This window comes from Sceloporus occidentalis, unplaced genomic scaffold (genome assembly GCF_023333645.1).
Source record: "Sceloporus occidentalis isolate IW3139 unplaced genomic scaffold, rSceOcc1.0.p SCAF_1, whole genome shotgun sequence".
Taxonomy (NCBI): Eukaryota; Metazoa; Chordata; class Lepidosauria; order Squamata; family Phrynosomatidae; genus Sceloporus; species Sceloporus occidentalis.
In genome coordinates, this window is record NW_028316981.1 from 183,582,255 (window position 1) to 183,602,059 (window position 19,805).

Here is a 19,805-nt window from a genome sequence, read left to right on the forward strand (position 1 = left end):
ATGGTTGTATCTATAGTCACTGAATTAACAAAACGATTTAAACAGTATTCCCCCCCCCCCTTCTTTTCAAGACATGGTTAAAAACGAAAAAGGAGAATGTAACAGTCAGGGTTGCAAATACAGAATCAAAAGGTAGCAGTTCAAATTCTGATTTAAGGACAGATTGTTGAAATCAATTCAGTGTATGGCTTAGATGCACCTAGAATCATAGACTCATAGAATCACAGAGTTGGAAGAGACCACAAGGACCATCCAGTCCATCCTCTGCCGTGCAAGAACTCACAATCAAAGTGCCCCTGACAGATGGCCATCCAACTTCTGTTTAAAAACCTCAAAAAGAGACTCCGCCAGACTCTGAGGGAGTGTGTTCCACTGTCAAACAGCTCTTTCTGTGAGGAAGTTCTCCCAATGTTTAAGTGAAATCTCTTTTCCTGTAGCTTGCATCCATTGTTCTGGGTCCTATTCTCTCAAGCAGCAGAAAACAAGCTTGCTCCATTCTCAATATGACATCCCTTCGAATACTTATACAGAGCTATCGTATCATCTCTTAACCTTCCCTTTTCCAGGCTAAACATACCCAGCTTCCTAAGTCTCTTCCCATAGGGTATGTTTCCAGACCCTTCACCATTTTGGTGGCCTCTTTTGGACATGCTATAGCTTGTCAACATCCTTTTTGAACTGTGGTGTCAGAACTGGACACAGTATTCCACGTGAGCCGTGACCAAAGCAGAATAAAATAGCACAATTACTTCCCTTGATCAAGACACTGTACTTCTACTGATGAAGCCTAGAATTGCATTGGCCTTTTTAGCTGCCACATCACAGTTGACTCATGCTCAACTTGTGGTCTTCTTGGGGGCCATTTAGACTACCTTTTAACCCAGTTCAGGATTCGAAATTTGCATGTGAAGTTCATATTGGGCCCGATTCTGTCACAATCCATGCCGAGGCTTGCACAAGGAAATGCCCCTTGCCCCGGGGTATCCAGAATCGGGTTAAAATTATTTTTGACAAAATATGCACATGTTTTTTTTCTTGCGGCAGATATATAGATGCATAGAACATGGCTAGCTGCTTGTTCACTTTCCCTTCTATTTGCTGGCTTCCAGCAAAGGGGAAATGTTGCAAAGGGCTAGACTTTTTTTTCCTTTGCGAATCAATGCTATAATTTGAATGTTACATTTGTTGCTCTTGTCAATTAGGCAACTGACAAAATGATACATCCTTTTGCTACTGTCTCTTCAGGGCTAGCCCTGAATTGCTTTTAAAAGCAAAAAAGAATGTATGGCAATCGCATCCTTTTCTGGCATTTCCAAGGTGAGGAATTTATTATTATTATTATTATTATTATTATTATTATTATTATTATTATTACCACCTGTGTATGAGGCATTCTGGGGTGGCAAGGAGCTGGGGATACAGGATGCATTAGCTTGCATTTTGGGGTTGAAAATGGGGCCAAGGGCAGATCATAATCTGCACTGACCCAAAGCCCCCCCCCACACACACACACAAAGAGGTTTTAAATTTTGATGTGTGCACTTTGGGACATTTTGTGCATGGCTCTTTAAAAAAAGGAGGGGGGAGGACACTTCCGATGCCCCTGCAAACGTCACCTATGACGATCGTTTGATTGACAGGAGGTGCCTTCAAGTTAAACCCGATAAGGCATTCGGGTTAAAATGCCCCTCAAATCTAGTGGGCACTCGCTAACGGAGAGATTCGGGGAAGGGGCATCCGGATCTACCCAGTTCCACCCACGTTAACTGGGCCAGTGGGAATGGGGCCTTGGACTCCTAGATCCCTTTCACATGTACTGTTGTACATGTTGTTAAGCCAGGTGTCTACTATCCCATATCTATGCACTTCATTATTTCACCCTAAGTGCAGTACCTTACATTTCTCCCTGCTGAAATTCATTTTATTAGTTTTGGCCCAGCCTTTTAACCTATGAAGGTCATTTTGAATTTTGCTCTTCACCTCTGAGGTATTAGCTACTCCTAATTTGCTATCACCTGCAAATTTGATAAGCATGCCCTCTATTCTTTCGTCCATGTCACTGATAAAGATGTTGAAGAGCACTGGGCCCAGAACAGAACTCTGTGGGACACCACTGGTCACTTCTCTCCAAGATGAAGAGGAGCCATTGTTGAGCACCCTTTGGGTTTGGTCGGTCAACCAATTACTAATTCACCTAACAATTGCATTGTCTAGACCACATTTTTCTAGCTTGTCCTCTCAGATTAAAGTATTTCACAGAATGGTTTTGAGGATACTATATTCATTAAATCATTTCTGATGATATTCAGTGGAAATGAGACTTTGTATGCATCCATCCTTTAAAAAAAAATGAAAACCAATAGATATGAAATCAAGAGCACACAGATTTGCAAGCTTACGTTCTTTGGCAGAGAGGCCATAGTTCCCGTAAGCACATTAAAGATTCCCTGGCTCCCCTGAAAGAGCTGCACCCTCGGGGATATTTGGACAATTTCCAGCAGTAATTATGGAAGGAAGCAGAGTATGAGAAGGGAACTCCTAAAGTCCTAAAGCAACTGCCACACTTCCTGGGAGAGCAACCCAACCCTATATTACTGGCTATTGTTAGATGCTAGCCTGGAGAGATTTGTTTGAGCCTCCTTTGGGATAGATAGAAGGCTACCAGGATGATTCACTGTTTGCCTTCGAATGCCTTTGGTGCTACAAGGAAGAATGCCAACCCACTACCATTGTTCTACACACTTTAGCTTGCGTTTCATGCTAGGGATTGGTAAGGGATGTAAAGTATGTTGTCATTTGAGCCCAAAAAGTGAACCTGGCACTTTGTTGCTCGCAGTTTCACTGCTCAACAGCTCTCTGTAAAGATATTCTGCTTGGCCAGGGGATAGGTGGGAGACAGAAAGACAAACAAGGTGGACCTTAGGGGGTTTAACTTTCATTCCACAGTTACAACAATAACTGTGTACCCTCCTGTGTCTTGGTGCCTAAGGTAAATTGTCATCAGACCAACTCTGCAAAAGCTCATGCAAAAGCTCATGCTACAATTTATTTTTGCATGGTTAGTTTCAAAGGTACTACAATATCCCTTTGCATACTAATCTACCAATTTGTGTTTCTGTAATTTTTCTCCCTTTGATAACTTGGGGGGGAGGGGTGCAAGAAATTCCCAAGAATCTTCAAGATGAAAACTGCCTATCCCTGAAATTTCCAACATGGTACCCAAATTCCTTGCCACTCCTGATTTTTAATTTTTTTTAAAATAAAGAAAACTAATAGGAGGCTGGCATACTGCAAGCAAAATGCTGGCTGGCAGCACCATCTTTATCTCCAAAAATACAACTGGGATATTCATTGATATTCTTCAAAAAGTTAAAGTGTCAGGTGGTTGCCATCTAGCACTTCCATTTTGAAATATACCCAGCCATCTAGAAAAACATAAGCTGGGAGTGATCGAGGTGATGGTGGTTGGAAGGCAATGAGGTTGAGGAAAGGCTTTGGCCTGTGCTATGTGCACGTTTTCCTTGATCTAGTTCCTTTGTTTTAGTGCAGTGTGTGTTTTGCCCTGGTATTTTGTGTGTAGGTTGTGCCTGGGTCTAGCGCATTATTGTTTTTCCAGTGCAGCATATATTTTGCCTGGTGTAAGTGTTTGTATGTGCTTGCTTGGCCTAGATCTTTTAATGTCAATGCTTTGCTTTGAGTGAGTGCTTTACCTTTATTGCAGTATATGTTTCTCTTAGCACCACAAGTTTGCCTTCCGGGAAAAAGCTGTTTTACAATTGGCCACATCTGTTGTGGCAGCCATTTTGGGAAAGGGGAATGAAGCTCAGTCCTCTTACCCATCCCATCCTATGGCAGCCACATCATGAGCACACCAAGGCAATCTTTGCAAATGTGTTCACCAGTCCCAGCCTACCCACTTGGGACAGCTCACCTGCAGAGGAGTATGGTGCTAAAGAGACAAAAGAGTCTCTAGTATACAGGAACTGCCCAACCAAATTTAGCAGCTTTTCTGTCTCTTCACAATTAGCGCCAGTCAAGTGTTAGGCACTAAAAAGAAAGCACCCCCCACCGCAACTATAAAAAGGCCCTGCTTAAAGAAATGACATCCAACTTTGCCCAGGCATGCACAAACAGCTGTCCCATCTCAATGCTAAATTTTCTCACCCCTCTTTGCCTGCCCCAGTCCTCAAAATAATGCAATGGCTATTTCATACTTAGTCTCTTCCTTGAAAGGTGCGCGGGTGGAGGGGGGGAATGTTGTAATCTGGTACACATGGCCACTGTGCCATTCAATCTGGTGGGACTGTGGCGGGGATGGAAGAGGAGACCATGGTGAAGTGTTACACAAGCCCACTCAGCAATGAGAAGGTCAGAAGGGTTGCTGCCACACAGAACTTTGCAGCTCCTGGATTCCTGCAGGGCTGATGTCAATGCCTCTGATTTGCCAGCTCTGGAAATGGGATCTAGAGAAGCAGCTCAAACTGGTTGATGCTGCCGCTGAAAACAGCAGTCCCTCTTTTTTTTAAAAAAAAAGCATACACAAACACACACATGCTGAGGAATCCTATTACACCAGTGCAAAGTTCATGAACTGTCTACTCAGTTCCCAGAGCTGGGCACTGTTAATAATGATCAGGACTGGTGTCTACTGCAAACTGTAATGAAAATATCCTTGCCTGATGCACCCCTCTAACTGCAGCAAATGGGCCACCCAATGCACACACACAGAAGACCCTTAATTCTACTACTACCCCACCCACAGCTACATTTCCACAGTTTTCTAATTGGAAGGCTTGTGGCTGTCTACTTGGGTCTAGAGCTAATTTACAAGATGGACTTCCACTGGACTTTGTTCTCATGCCAGGCCCTTTTTATAGCTGTAGAAGGGGGTGGGGTGCTGCACACTGTGCCTTCTCTCCAGTACCTAGGAGCCTGGGACTGATGCCATTTTACCAGGTGGGTTTCTAATCCCGTCTCTCTGCCTAAAACAATTCACTTGGCATGAAGCTTTGGGAATAAATGGACCAAAGCCCTGTAGTCCCCAGGCTCTGAGAAAGCAATATCTGCCATAAGGGGAACTCTGGAATCCCATCTGCTTGCACTGTGCTTTCTCATTGTGGACAACTTAACAAACACTTAGAAGTATCCAGAAGGTCCTGACATATTATGTACGTTGGTTCCACTCAGAGTAACAGATGCAGAAGACACACACACAAACGCACATGCGCGTGCACACATACACACCATCCCTATCTCCGATGATCTTACACTCTAATTTTAGCAGCGGGGGAGGAAAAGGGAGGAGAAGCCAAGATAACAGGGGCTGAACCAGGAGCTAGCCAAGGTAGGGAACATGGAACCTTCCAGATATTAAAGAACTACTCCCAGTATCTTTCACCACTCGCCAGAAGGCAGGAGTTGATGGGAGGTGCAGTCCAAGCAGCATCAAAAGTTTGCCAGCCATACTCTAAATCAGATTGATCAACGGTGCCAGAGATGATGACACCTGGACAATTTCAACAGGAAAGAGGAAACCCTTAAAGTTAACAAGGTTTGGCTACCAGTCCTGAAAAATAGCAAGCTGAAAACTCCACAAATGCAAATGAGAAATCTCCCAGGGCCAGGGGTTTCCCAGCAGACAATGAGCATTAATCAAGCAGACACTAATCCTCTCACCCTGAGGCTTGCCATTAGCAACAGAACAATACACATGCAAATCACTCCTGCCTTCCCAGGGTCACACAGTATATATATACCCAACTTTTTCCAGGCAAGCATTCTCTGAAGATGCCAGCCACAGATGCTGGCAAAACGTCAGGAAGAAACTCTTCTAGAACATGGCCACATAGCCCGAAAACCCCACAAAAAACTATGGATGCTGGCCATGAAAGCCTTCGACTCCACATTCAAATATTCTTTTCACATCTACTGTCTGAGTGTTGATAGGTGTTCAGGGGCTTGGACATCCCATTCAAGATCACACACACATACACACACACTCACACTTCTATGCAACGGCTCAAGATAGTCACCACACAACAGGGTTCCCTCTGGGATCACTGTGAACCAGGACAGTTAAACCAGCCTGAGCTGCATTTCAGTCAGGGGAGAAGAATAAGGTACTTGGCTGAACATGTTTGTTTTCAATAGAGGTTGAGAAGTATAGAACAACATTGTTTTAGGAGTGGATCTGATAAGAAGTCTCAGTCATTTCAAGACTACATTGCACATGCTGAGATACCCACTCTTAAAAATTCATGCGCTTTAAATATCTAATTCCAAGTGTTTACAAACAAATGCTGCAGGGCTGGTCCATTTATCCCCAAAGCACCATGCCAAGCAAATTATTTTAGACAGAGAGGAAGGATGGGGCATGTTGAGATAGTACATGAGGAAAGCACATGGATGTACAGCTCTTGGGGATATAAATAGATCCTGCATCACCCTTTCGCTGGCTTCCAGCCCTGATGAACCAGCTGTGCACAATTTGAGAGAGGGGGACAAATAGCAGGAGGAGAAACTCAACTCCTCCGCTACCTTTAGCTGCTGTAAATTTGTGGCCAACGTTCAGGGAGTGCCTGGCAGGTGGAGGGTGGTGGTAACCCCATATACAGCCTCCAGGGCAGACACAGCACACCACCACCATCCCCCAACATCTCTCACCTTTCTTTGTGGAGGCCAATTCCTCCTTCAGCTTTTTTACTTCAGCCTGCAGGGATTTGTTCTCTTCTTCCGCTCCGGCACCTCTGGTGTCCAGATCAGCTACTTCCACTCCCGCCAACTTCAGTTGCTGTTATGTAGGGATGGGGAGGGGAGAAGAGAAGAGAAAAAGAGTGGCACAGGAATAAGGAAGAAATAAAAGGTAATTCAGGTCTAATCCTCTGAAATCAGCATCCCTAAACCCAAGCTTTTCATGAATTGTTTGGCTCCTCACCCCTGTGAAAGTACAGCATTATAGAGTCTAGACTCCTCCAGAATCCAGAGCTGCCCTTCTCAAACCCTGTGTCTTTTGGATCTGCTGGGCTGCAGTTCCCATCTTCCTCAGTCCTGCTGGGTAAGAGTGATGTGAGCTATAAACTCCACAGATAGACAGGGCAGGGTATTGAAGAAGCTAGAGAGACAGGGGCCCTTTGGATAACCTGCACTATGGTTTCTAGCCTCCTGGAAGATAGTATGTAAGAATCACACACTCTCCCACGTCTTCCTGCTCACATTATCTGCATCATGTCTGTGTCAGACCCTCTCTCTGGACATAGTCAGTGTAGTGGAAGAGGCTATAGATAGACAACCCATTACAGCAGAGGCTCAGGAAGGTATTATGGGAAAAGAATAATTTCTTAGGCTGCATTTATGCTGTGGAATTAATGCAATTTGATGCTACTTTAACTGCTATGGCTCAATGCTTTGGAATTCTGGGATCTGTAGTTTTGCCAAATATTTAGACTTCTCTCTCACAGAGATCCGGTACCACAACAAACTACAAATCCCAAGATTCCATAGGATGAAGCCATGGCAGTTAAAGAGGCACCTAACTTTCTTAATTCTGCAGTATGGCAATGGCCTCAGGTTACATTGGGCTGCAGTCTAGTCTTCTGTCCCCTCACCCAAAATGTTGTTGCAGGCTATATGAAGTGGACAGAATCTGGAAGCAGCCAATGGACTTTCTAGCAAATCACTTGCAGCAAGAACACTTTGTGTCTACCCCAGCAGTAGGCAACCAGTTTACGTCTAGATGACATCCATAATATCTGACCACTGGCCCCTGCTGACTGGAATTTATGACCACTGAAGTCCCGAGAGGGCAGCAGACTGACTACCACATCAGTCCCAAGTTCTGGCAAGACTCTTGGAAATAAACTCTTGCATTTCCAGAGTACTTCACATAAACCATTTCAGTAATTCCCACTATTGTCTATGACGTTAAGCCAATATGATCATCAGGGTCTTATTCCTCTTTCCCCTTTTCATGTCTATCATGGCAGATATATCACCACCATCTGGTAGACATGACAAGCCTTGCTGGGCTTCTGACAAGGAGCTCAACTATGGGGATGATGCCTATAACATACACTCCACAATCACATTCAGTTGAATCTGCCTCACTCCAACTTCATGCTTACAGCATGGGTTTTTCCCTCACCGTATGCTTTGGAGATGCAATGCAAGGTTGATGACTGAAGCCATGCTGATGCCTTCCAGGTGTTCTGTACTTCAGTTCCCATGATCCCTCATCAGAGGCCACGGGAGCCTAAATACCTGGAGGACATCAATTTGTTGGAAGTGGAACTAAAATATTCCCTGGGGAAGCACTGACTGGCTACAATAGCCAAGCAAAGTCTGAAGATAAATCAGGCCAAATTCCAACTCTGAGCCTTCAATATTTCTTATTTACAGACTGTCCTAATGACACTCCAAGCAATGATACCCATGTACCCATCAAACCATTTCTCTCCCTAACCAACAAGAGCACCTAGCAATGCCACCCAACCATGGATAGAGCTGCCAACAGTAGACTTAAGTTTACAGAACTGGATGTTGTTTCCAAACACCAGTGAATGAAAAAAGACAGATGGAGGATAAAAAACAGATAAATGTTTATTTTCCAGAAAGGAGAAACAACTATCACCAAGTATGCAAGGAAAGGGGGCAGAGTTTGTATAATCTTTTATCTTCAAATGAAGGGAGTGGGAGTCTTCCCTACATTATGGTCCCTCTTCTACGAGGAGCATCCGTGACTAGAAGCATTGATATGGGTGGCAGCACCAAGGAGACAGCCTAACATTAGCAATGCTATGTATAGAAATACTGTTATACAAGCTCTTCGTAAGAGAGGTGAGCACGTCTGTGGCAAGTCGTGCCAGTGAGTGTTTATATCCTTTGTTCTCCTTTTGCAGGAGCTTTTTTCATCTTTCACTCTCTTGCTCACTCTCCCTATGACCAACAGGCAAGCTGTACATGTTGACATGATGGTGTACTTCACCCAGCCACAGCAACAATACCCTCCACCCCCCTGGGTCCATTTAAAAAAAAACATCTTGTCACAGAGGTTGCAAGAAACATTGACTCTTGAAACTGCTTTCAAAAAGGTGATTTTAAAAACAAACCTTACTCTGCAGAGTTACATAAGCAGGTTTGGGAGGGGAGAGGTTCCTAAGGCCACAAGAAAAACCCCACTGGATTTGATCAAAGATCTACTTAGTCTTACTTTCTGTTACCCAAGTGGCCATCTAAATGCCCCAGTCGGAAGAAAATAAGCAGGACATGAGAACAATCAAATCCTTCTGCTCATTTCCCCCTGGCAACTGGTATCCAGAGGCACATTACTCCTAAAGGTGGACAGAAAAGAAAGTAATCAGGACTAGTGGTCACTCATTCCCTTATCTTCCAGAAACCTATCTAATCTACTTTTAAAGCTGTCCACATTGGCAGTCATCACCATATTTTGTGGCATCAAATTCCACAGTCTCGCTACGAGCTTTGTGAAGAAGCTACAATGCAAATCAGCTTAAAAACTTGCATTCTTTCCTTTGTCACAAGACATTGTTCTAGCCCTCCAAGGTGCATCATAAGTCGCTGGACCTCAAAGACCTACTAGCTCTATTAACGCAGAACCAAGCAATCTATGACCCATAAACAAACAAACAAACCTACAGGCAGTTCTTTTGTTAAACTTTCCACGCCTGGTTAATAAGATGAAATTTATATACCACCAGTGAGTAGCTGTGCATAAGCCTGCATTATTCAAAGAAGAGCAATTTGTGGAGGTCCTATCCTGAAACAGTATTGTTAGAATACGCAGTGTCCATCAACCAAGTCAGCCCCAGAAAACCTAGGCCATGGTTTTTCAAATCATTTTGGCACCTTATGCTTGTGCTCACCCTTCCTTCCACCAGGGCCCAGCACTCAGAAGACAATATGCACAACCATCTCTAGCAATCTCTTGCTGAGTACACAGATATGAACCCTGCAAAAAACAAATGGTTCAACAGTAACAAACATTGGTGAAGCTACGCTTTATACAAACAATCAAGAATGTGGTCAGATCTAGCCTACAGTGAAGCAGAGAGCATGAAAAGAAATCCAGCCTTCCATGGAAACAAAAGAAGTAATAGAGGGTTTGACAGGATGTGTGACACTGCAGTATAGCCTGCACAATGACTTTGAGTCAAACTTTAAACCAAAGCTGACCAGGCTATGACGTTAGGATCAGTGCTCGGAAATGCTGTTTCTGCTTCTTTGAAATGCAGCTTCCAGAAAATCCCCCAACCAGCAAGTCCAATGGCTATGGAGTGAGGACGACAATGGATCTGGGTACTGTAGTTCAAAAGGTGCATTCTCCAAGCTCAGCGTAGGACCTTGTGGATGGAGACTGATCATGACTCAGGATTGGCTGATGCAAACCACTGTTTAAACCAAATGACTTTAAGGGGAAAAAACTCCTGTTTTTAAAAATTGGTTATTCATATACAGTCAGACCTTTGTATCTGTGGGGGATCTGTTCTGGACCCCCTTGCCCATGGATATGAAAAAACATGGGAGCACAAGTCCTGTTGTTATTAAGGGTGGTGCAATGTGTGCATGGCCTTAGCATGGTTAGGTGGTGGTGCAGTGTGTGCATGTGCCACCACTGGAGACAAGAGGGCTTGCCAACTGTGGATGCTGTGGGCAGCATTTTACTTCCCCATTGTCTATAATGGGACTTGAGCATCCACGGATTTTGGTATCCACGGGGGATCCTGGAACCAAAACCCAGCAGATACCATGAGCCCACTGTATACAAATTAATTAACATCTGTCTCTTTTTACTGTTTTCCAGCCCTCTTACTGGAACAACAATGACTGGATTTAAACATTTTAACTTTTATACTTTTCTTGGCAGTTGTTCATTGTTAGAGACTAGTATCCAGTGTCAGTTCTTTCTTTTTCATCACTTCATTTTATAGTGCATTAACCTAAGTTCAACCAAAAGAACTTGTTTTAAAAAAGGAGTTTTTTTTTTAAAAAAAGAACAATTATTATTTAAGCTAGTGGCTATAACATCTGAATTGCACTTTGCTACTTAATTTTCTGATTTAGTCCTATGTTGTAGTCCTATGCATTAATGCAAAAAGACTGGTTTATACCAGGTTTTTAAATCTGGGTTTTGTTTTGTTTTTTTTCACTTGGCTAGGCTCCATGCGCTCCTTCACAATACAGGCCTCAGCTGACCAAGTATGGGCAACCCAGACTGTACTATATGGCAAAAGAAACGGAGCCATCCACTTACATGACGACTACTCTTCTTGCTATGGGAAAACCTGGCTGTGGACCTCTGTGCCCTCCATGCACCCTTTACAGTCACTGATATGGCCTTAAGCCGTAGGTAGCATCAACCATAATAAGCAAAGTGTCTTTGTGTCAGGGATACAGGACAAACAAAAGGACATCAGGAGAACTGAGGGGGGGGAGTAATTGCTTTTTATCATTTTTCACTGTGTGCTTTAAATTGTTTTGGAATGTTGTTGATCATTTAATTCCATTTTAATGTTGATCTTCTGAGTGTTTAAAATAACAATGTATTTAAGATTTTTTTGTGCTGCCTTGTTCCCTGGTTTTGGGGAAAAGGTGAGTTATTAAATAGATAAATAAATGAGATCTATACTAAGAAAGGCTCCTCAACCCCACATAACAATATGAACTCTGGATTGTTACAGACAGAGAAACAAGAGACAGAGAAAGCAGAGCTACATTGCTCCAAATTATTCCAAGTAACTCCAGCAATATATAGGAAGCTACAACAGGCTAATGAACCCCAAATGGTCCTACCTGAACAGGCAACAGGAAAGAAAGAGAACTAGAAGATGTACTTACTTCCAAATACCAGTTTGGCAAGCTGTATTTTAGCATCAGGAGCCAGCATGTGGGCTGAGTGTTGGACTACAACTTTGGAGACCAGGATTCAATTCCTGGTTTGGCCCTGAAACCCACTGGGTGAGTGACATGCTCTCAGCTTCAAGGGAAGGCCATGGCAAAACTCCTCTGAACAAATCTTGGCAAGAAAAACCTTAGGATTGCCATAAGTCAGAAACAACTTGAAGGGACACAACAGCAACATTTTAGCTCTATAATACATAAACTGCCCACCCAGCAAAGGCTCACTTACAAGGAATTCTACTAGGCGTGTCGGAGAGATAGTAGCCCTCATGCTTATCTTCTCAACCTGACATGGTAAAGTGTTTTAGCTTTTGACTGAAATAGGAGAAACTTACTTCAAATCACCACTCAGATATGAAGGCCACTGAGTAACCTTGAGTCAGCTCAGCTGACCTTCCAGCTGTCACAATAAAAACAGAGGCCCATGTATGCAGGATATAAAGGTAGTCAGCAATACCTATACTGAGTTCTTTTCAAAATCTTTATAAAGGACCAAGGTGGTATCAGAAAGGCGAGTAGTAAGAGTTCCCATACCTAGGATCAAACATGGATCAGAATGGTGACTGCATCCAAGACATAAGAAGACTAGGAATGGGAAGGACAGCTATGAAAGAACTAGAGAAGATCCTAAAGAGAACTAAACTCAGAACTTTCCAAGCCATAGTACTCCCCATCACCACATACAGATATGAAAGGTGGACAGTGAAGAAGGAGGACAGGAGAAGAATAAACTTTTTTGAGATGTGGTGTTGGAGAATAGTGCTGAAGATACCGAGGACAGCCAAAAAAAAAAAAGGGGGGGGGGGTCCTTGGATAGATCAAACCAGAACTCCTCTTAGAAGCCAAGATGACAAAACTGAGGCTGGCATATTTTGGCCATATCATGAGAAGGCAGGATTCAATAAAAAGGACATTAATGCTCGGAAAGGTGGAGGACAGCAGGAAAGGACTAAGTCCACACACCAGCTAGCTAGACTCAATCTGAGAGGTCCCGAGCATGAATCTACAGGACTTAAGCAGAGCAGTGGAGGACAGGGGTCTTGGACATGTCTCATCCACAACAACAAATGCAGGAATCCCTTTAGATTGGTGCATTTAGCCAGCCTCTTGAGAAAGTGCAAGCATTTTCTTGTGGTACATTTTGCGTGTTCCAAATGATGTAGGGTAAGTGACCATGCATCTTGGAAACCAGAGTAGGATTCATATGAAGTACAGCATGAATCCAGATAACCAAATTTTGGCTATATCTTTATTTTTCATCTGAGAATGACAGCTACATGCACCAATGTCAATGGACTCCCTTATAACACTGAGTAAACACAAGGAATCTGTAGGAGGAGGAGGGTTGTAGTGGTTTGGATGTTGGACTAGGACTCTGGGAAATGAGGACTCAGCCACAGAGATCCACTAGGAAATCTTGGACAAGTGTTTGCAATGGCAAGCCCTCTTTGAATAACTCTTACCAAGAAAACCCATGACAGGGTTATCTTAGGTTCGCCATAAGTCAGAAATACACAGCATCAGGTAAAATTCAGCAAGTTGGAATATTACTTAAAATCCATTTTAACACGTGGGCAGCAAAACCCTTTAGAGTATTGCTTCAAAGATTACATAACAGTGAGAGACAAGATCTGCATTCTTTAGCAAAGTGAACCTGTTTGCCAATTGCAAATATTGTCAGTATGATATGGAGCATCAACACCACAGACTCTTAAGAGTTGGAAGGGGCCACAACAACCATCTAATCCAATCCCCTGCTATGCAGTTATACACAATAAGCATCCTATTTAACATCTCACTCTTACAAGAACTCACTCGGTTTAATATTTAACCTTCAGCAATTCCTCCAGGTATATTTTTGGGGCTTCTTTGCCAACAAAGATACTGTCCTTGTACAGTTGGTGCCCTTGGATTCTTAACACACATTCTTTCACACTGTGATTTTTGTGTAGAGATAAGAAGTCTTAAAAGTCCCCACCTTCCTGTGTAAATTTCAAGGCTAGCCTGAATGAGAAGCTGATTATATGTATTAATTATTATGAGACTAGAATCCTAATCTTACTATCTAAGTTGAACATTTCTTCCTAGTTTCAATGCAAATGAGGGTTCAGATAATATTATTGTTGTGTGCCTTCAAGTTGTTTCTGACTTGTGGCAATCCTGACTTGTGGCAATCTTATCACATGGTTTTCTAGGCAATATTTGTCTAGAGGGGATTGGCCTTTGTCTATGACTGAGGCTGAGAGGGTGGGACTTGCACAAGGCCATGCAGTATGTTTTTATGGCCAAGTGGGGATTTGAACCCTGGTCTCCAGAGTCCTAGTCCTTGCCAAATACATTTGGCCCTACATATCCATGGATTCAAGCATGGCTTGAAAATATTTTTAAAAACATAAATCCCACAAAGCAAACCTTAATTTTGCCATTTTAAATAAGGGGCACCAGCACCATTTTACTATGCATTGCATTTACGGGACTTGGACATCCATAGATTTTGGTATTCACAGGATGTCCTGGAACCAAACCTCAGTGGATACTAAGGGCCCACTATAATCCTTGTTATCTTTTATTGTATATGCTGTATGGATAAACGAGTGCAATTGATCTGGTTTGTACACACATTGAGTCACATGACTATCATAAAAGGATTGGTTGAATGAACAGAGGCATTATCAAAAAAGGAAGCAGTAAGCCTGTTCCCCCATTCTTGGTTCCTGCTTATTGCTACAGCTTGGCGAGATATCAGAGCTGATGTTCAACCACCTCTGCCATTTAGCAGGTCAAGGCTATCTGCTAATGTGCCAGTTTTAATTAACTTGATGCCATAAAAATTCTTACCATATTTGAAACAGTATGCCTGAAGCAACTTGAGCTGTGGGGCTCGGCTGCCCTCTTGAGGCCAATCCACCCAGCATTTGAACAGGCTGAAAAAGGCTTTAAGAGGTAGCTCTGAGCAAACAGGCAAATACAATCTCCTTTCCCTACCTCCCATACCCTATTCTTTAAATAGACATTATGCAACTTTGCATGCCTTTGGTGGTGTTTTGTTTTGTTTTTTAATTTCAGGAATTTCCATGCTCAAGGTTGTTGGTTTTTTCTCCCCTGTTTTGGAAGAGAGAAAGTGAGGATGACAGGCAGAGAAAGACTGGAGCCAGACAAAATACACTGGTGGAAGGCATGGGGAGGAAAAGGAAGCTGGACCTTGATCACACAACCCTAATCCATTCTCAAGACATGCCAGTCCTAACCTGAGGGCAATTTCCTTCTGTTTTGCTCATCAAGAGGCAGAAAACTGGGCTCTTCTAAAGAAAGAAACCTAGAAGTGCTAGGATTCAGCATCCACTGCCTTCTAGTGTATTAGAGGTCTTTGCTGCAACAGATTCCCAGAAACTCCAACACACTTGGGAAGGCCAAGATAATTTATGTTGGCCAAGCTGTGTGTCTCTCTCAGTTGCGCTGTCCACATGGGCGCTCTCTCCGCTTTCAAGGTCTTATAGCCACAGAGACCGCCTGAACATTTAACAAGCCTGTACTTAGCAAACTCTTCAAAGCTATCCGGTATGTGGGAGAAGGGGTGCTGATGGGAATCAGACTTTCAGTAGCTAAGGCTTTAAAACCTTTCCGGTATTACTCTATCCCCAGGATACAATCAGGTGTAAACAGGTCTCAGGCCTCCAGGCTTCCTCCCTCTTTCCGCCCTGCCAGGGAACAATTATCCAAAATAACGCAATGCTAGGAAGTTTTTAATTTGGTTTTATTTGACTTATTCAAAATATAGTAACCTCAACATCCAGGTTTCAATTGCAGATTACAACATCCTCTGTTAATGTGAAGGATCTTACCACTGTTGTTCACATGTTCAAGCATGCAAGTCACACAGCATCAACACAATGCCAATGCTTGGGGAACCAAAAATAAGGGGATGAGAATTATGCAGATGTCCAGATGTTTCTCAACTACAGCTCCTGCTATTCTTCACTATGAATTGTACTGCTTAGGAATGCTGGGAGCTCAGTCAACTTCATCTGGAGGGAAGCATAACTCCCACCCCTGCCACAGAGCAATACCTGCTTGGCTAACTAAAAGAGGAGCAAGGAACAAATAGCTGCTTGACTAACTAAAAGAGGAGCAGGGAACAAATAGCTGCTTGGCTAACCAAAGGAGGAGCAGGAGACATATGTTTGGGACTAGTGTCTATACTGGAGTTGAAGTCCAAAATGGCTGGAGAGTCAAAGGCTCCTCATTCTTATACCAGGTCTGCATGTGTCTGCAAGTTGTGGATGTTTCTAATCTACCTACATATGTTGTTGTTAATGTTGTGTGTCTTCAAGTTGTTTCCAACTTATGACAACCCTAAGGCGACCCTATCATGAGGTTTTCTTGGCAGGTTTCTTCAGAGGGGGCTTTGCCACTGAGGTTGAGAGAGTATGACATGCCCAAGGTCATTCAGTGGGTTTCATGGCTCAGCCAGGATTCAAACCCTGACCTGTTGCAGTCCAGCACTCTAACCACTACACAACACTGGCTCCACCTACATATACCCATGTTAAAGAATTGCTAAAATAGTTCAACAGCCAAGCTGGTTGTCATAAAGACTAAGCTTAGGCAAGGAGTTGATATAATTGGCCCTCTGTATCCACATATTCTGCACCCACGGATTCAACCATCCAGAGTTTGAAAATATTTAACAAAAAACAATTTCAAAAATCAAACTTTGATTTTGCCATTTTACTATATAATGGAATCTGAACATCCACAGATTTTGGGGGCTTGATCCAAACCCCAGCAGATACCATGGGCCCCCCATACTGGCAAGCAAAGGTGACTACTGTATATACTCGACTTCATGTATAAGTCGAGAACACGTTTTGGGGCCAAAGTTATGGATTTTTATATAGCCCATGTATAAGTCAAAGGTAGAACTTAAGGGCATGTAACAAAGGATGCAGATGATGAAGGAAAGGAAAATGATGCCCAAGCACATTGCTACTTTTCCACCTAGACATTCTAAAAGGGCAGAAGTGGCACCGCAGTGGAGAAAATAGAGAAATGTGGTGCTTCTTTTAGTTTCTTCCAGGATGGACTAAGTGCTTGCTTTTTGCTACTCTATTCAGAAAAGGGGATGGTTCCTTTTTAAATAAGAGTTAAGATACAGTACTAACAGTACTTACATTGACCCATGGATAAGTCGACCCAGTTTTTTGGGGTCAATTTTTTGACTAAAATTTCTAGACTTATGCATGAGTATATATACTGTAGTATGTATTTCTGTCACTAGATTATTTGCCCGTTTTTTTAAAGTTCTAATAAATGTTTACGTGAAGAAAAGTAGAACCAAAAACAAAACAAAAACATTGGTCGCGCAGATCACATGCTATGTTTTTAAGATAGACCTTGAAAGGAAGATGAGGAAGGATTACAAAAATGAGTATTACTTCTATCTATTGCCAACAATCTGTACTACTGTCGCATCATGAATGTATACATCTTCCTCTGTATGGGATCCATCTTAAGTGTAACAAAAAGTTTCATATATAAAACCATTTTCCGTTTGTGTTTAAAAACATCATTCTATAAATCATTGTGAGAGGCAAAGGATCACTGATATAACAAATAAGCTGAAGCCATAATGTAATAAAACTGTCAACTGTCTGCGTCATTCTTATATTCCTAACTTCATCAGCTGATCCAACAGAAACAAATATCATAAGCTTTTTAACCAGCCACTGCAAGCACTCCTATTTTTGCACTGCTCTGTCAGTTATAACCTGGCTGTCAAAATAATGCAACTAAATGCATGGAATTTAATGTTTCACTTTCATTTTATTTGTCCATTTTTTAAAGGGTAAGAAAAGTAACATCAAGTTTGATAAAAGACAAAATGGTATAAGCACCAAGCCAAAGCTACCTAGACATGACTTCTGTCCAAATATTACTACAAGCAGGATAAAAACCTAAGAATTTTTTTACCTTTAAAAAGTGTTTATCTTTGGCATAACCCCTCTTCTATTGTGAGAGCTTCCACTGCCCACAGCCTTTGCTACACAAACACAGAAACTCCAGGTTTCCAAAGGTCTATAGGCCTTCAATGTTCTGCCTATCCTATGCCTTAAGAAGAAATTGAGCACTGGTGGCTTTCCAGCTGCTGCTGGATTACACCTTTTATCAGCTCTGGCCAGTGACAAGGGATGACAGGAATTACAATCCAACCAGATCTGGAAGTTGCCCATCTCATAGGTTAATGGGATGATCATCCACATGGCAAGAAGAGCAAGTCTTGTAAGCTGCTTCCCAGTTGGAAAACAGAGGTTGAACCAAGGGCATTCCATCCACTGCCTGCAGTTTTCCATTTTGCTCTTTACATACACATATGTATCTGGGACTGCATATACAACTATTCAGTCTTAAAACACTCTGGTAGGACAAAGAATAGGAGGCTATGTTGTTGTCCATCTGCAGGCAGGCCTGTGGTTGGGGAAGCATCCAAAAGGCCTCTGGTTGTGTTCTGCACAACACACCTGTGCAGAATTCTGCATCTAGAGAATCAGTTTCCATTTCTAGCCCTTCACACTGCATCAGCAATTGGTAAGGTAGCCTGAAGATTTCCAGTTATCTGGAGGTAGCTCAATTTAGCTACTTATTATTCCCCTACCTCATTCTTCCTGCCCCTATATCAATGCCACAGCTTGGGAACAGTAATTTTACTGAATTACAGCTCCCAAAATCCCGCTCTCAATATGTTCATTAGCCAATCTGACTAGGGGATTCTGAGGGTCATGTCCAAAAGAGTTATTTGTAAAATAATAATCTACATACAAAGACAGCAAAATTACTTGTCCTCAAAGGTAGTAATCCCTTGCCCATCTGCTCTCAATGGAGGGGACCAAGTCCATAGTACACCCCCAAATCAGAAGACCACGAATAGTTGAATCCATGGCTCGCCTCTTTTGCCCACTCAAGTCCAAAGGTCCATTCCCTGGAGTTTCCTGCTAAAAGGGTTCAACATCAGCTGGAGACCCACTGCCAGTCAGAGTAGACTGGGATGGGAAACGTATGCGGTCCCTTCAAGTTACAGGGACCATGTAAGTTTAACAGGGAGGGATCATGTAAGTTTAAGTCCATAGCATCTGAAAGGGCTGTGGTTGGGGAAGGTTGAAGTAAACAGACAACTAGCTAAAGATGAGGTAAAGAAATATCCAACATTCTCTGGGTAAACCATTTTTACTCTCAACATACTTGTAAAAAATGGTATTAAAAGAGTACGGTGTGTTTCCAATTATAATTCAGAAAACAATGTATTTCAGACATTTAGGAAGCACTAGACTGAACACTTTTTGAGGTACTGTTGTTAACTGCCTCCAAGTCAATTCCAAGTTTTGGTGACCCACCTCATAAGGTTTTCTTGTCAGGATTTGTTCAAGTGCTTTTGTCTTCTTAGGCTGAGAATGTTGGGATATAGCAACTTCGCATGCTGAGACCTTCTAGTAATGCATGTCTATGGTACTTTATTGCCTACTAACAACCCCTACTCATTGCCCCTCCTCATTTCCTGTTTACCCATGAGGACACCTAACCTTTTGTTCCCAAGAAGAAGAAAGCAAGGATGAGTCGCCATTACTACTTTCTACTTACCTACTAATCTGCTTGCCTGTGTCCGGAGCAGATGAAAGGATGCTGGGGCAGCATCCTTTCCTGAGATGCATGTATTAGACTACTTTTCTACCTCATTTTTCTTGCAACATGAAGCTAGACCTGTGCATCTCTTCATACACATGATTTTGTAAGTAAACTTGTTTCTTTTTTCACTTTTAACCAAGTGACTATGTTTTTATTGGGGACACGTGGGCTGGGAGAGAAAAGTGGAGCTAGTTGAGTTTTCCTGCTTGCCTAAT

The 19,805-nt window shown here is 42.6% G+C and overlaps 1 protein-coding gene across 1 annotated transcript in view; it reads right to left on the reverse strand.

Annotated features, from left to right (window-relative positions):
* The window catches only part of LOC149323002 (B-cell receptor-associated protein 31-like), a 62,544-nt gene that overhangs the window by 9,628 nt on the left and 33,111 nt on the right, over positions 1-19,805 (reverse strand). The window contains exon 6 of the mRNA XM_089486026.1: positions 6,664-6,790. Coding sequence (XP_089342152.1) covers positions 6,664-6,790 — 127 coding nt within the window. The remainder of the gene's footprint in view (positions 1-6,663; positions 6,791-19,805) is intronic.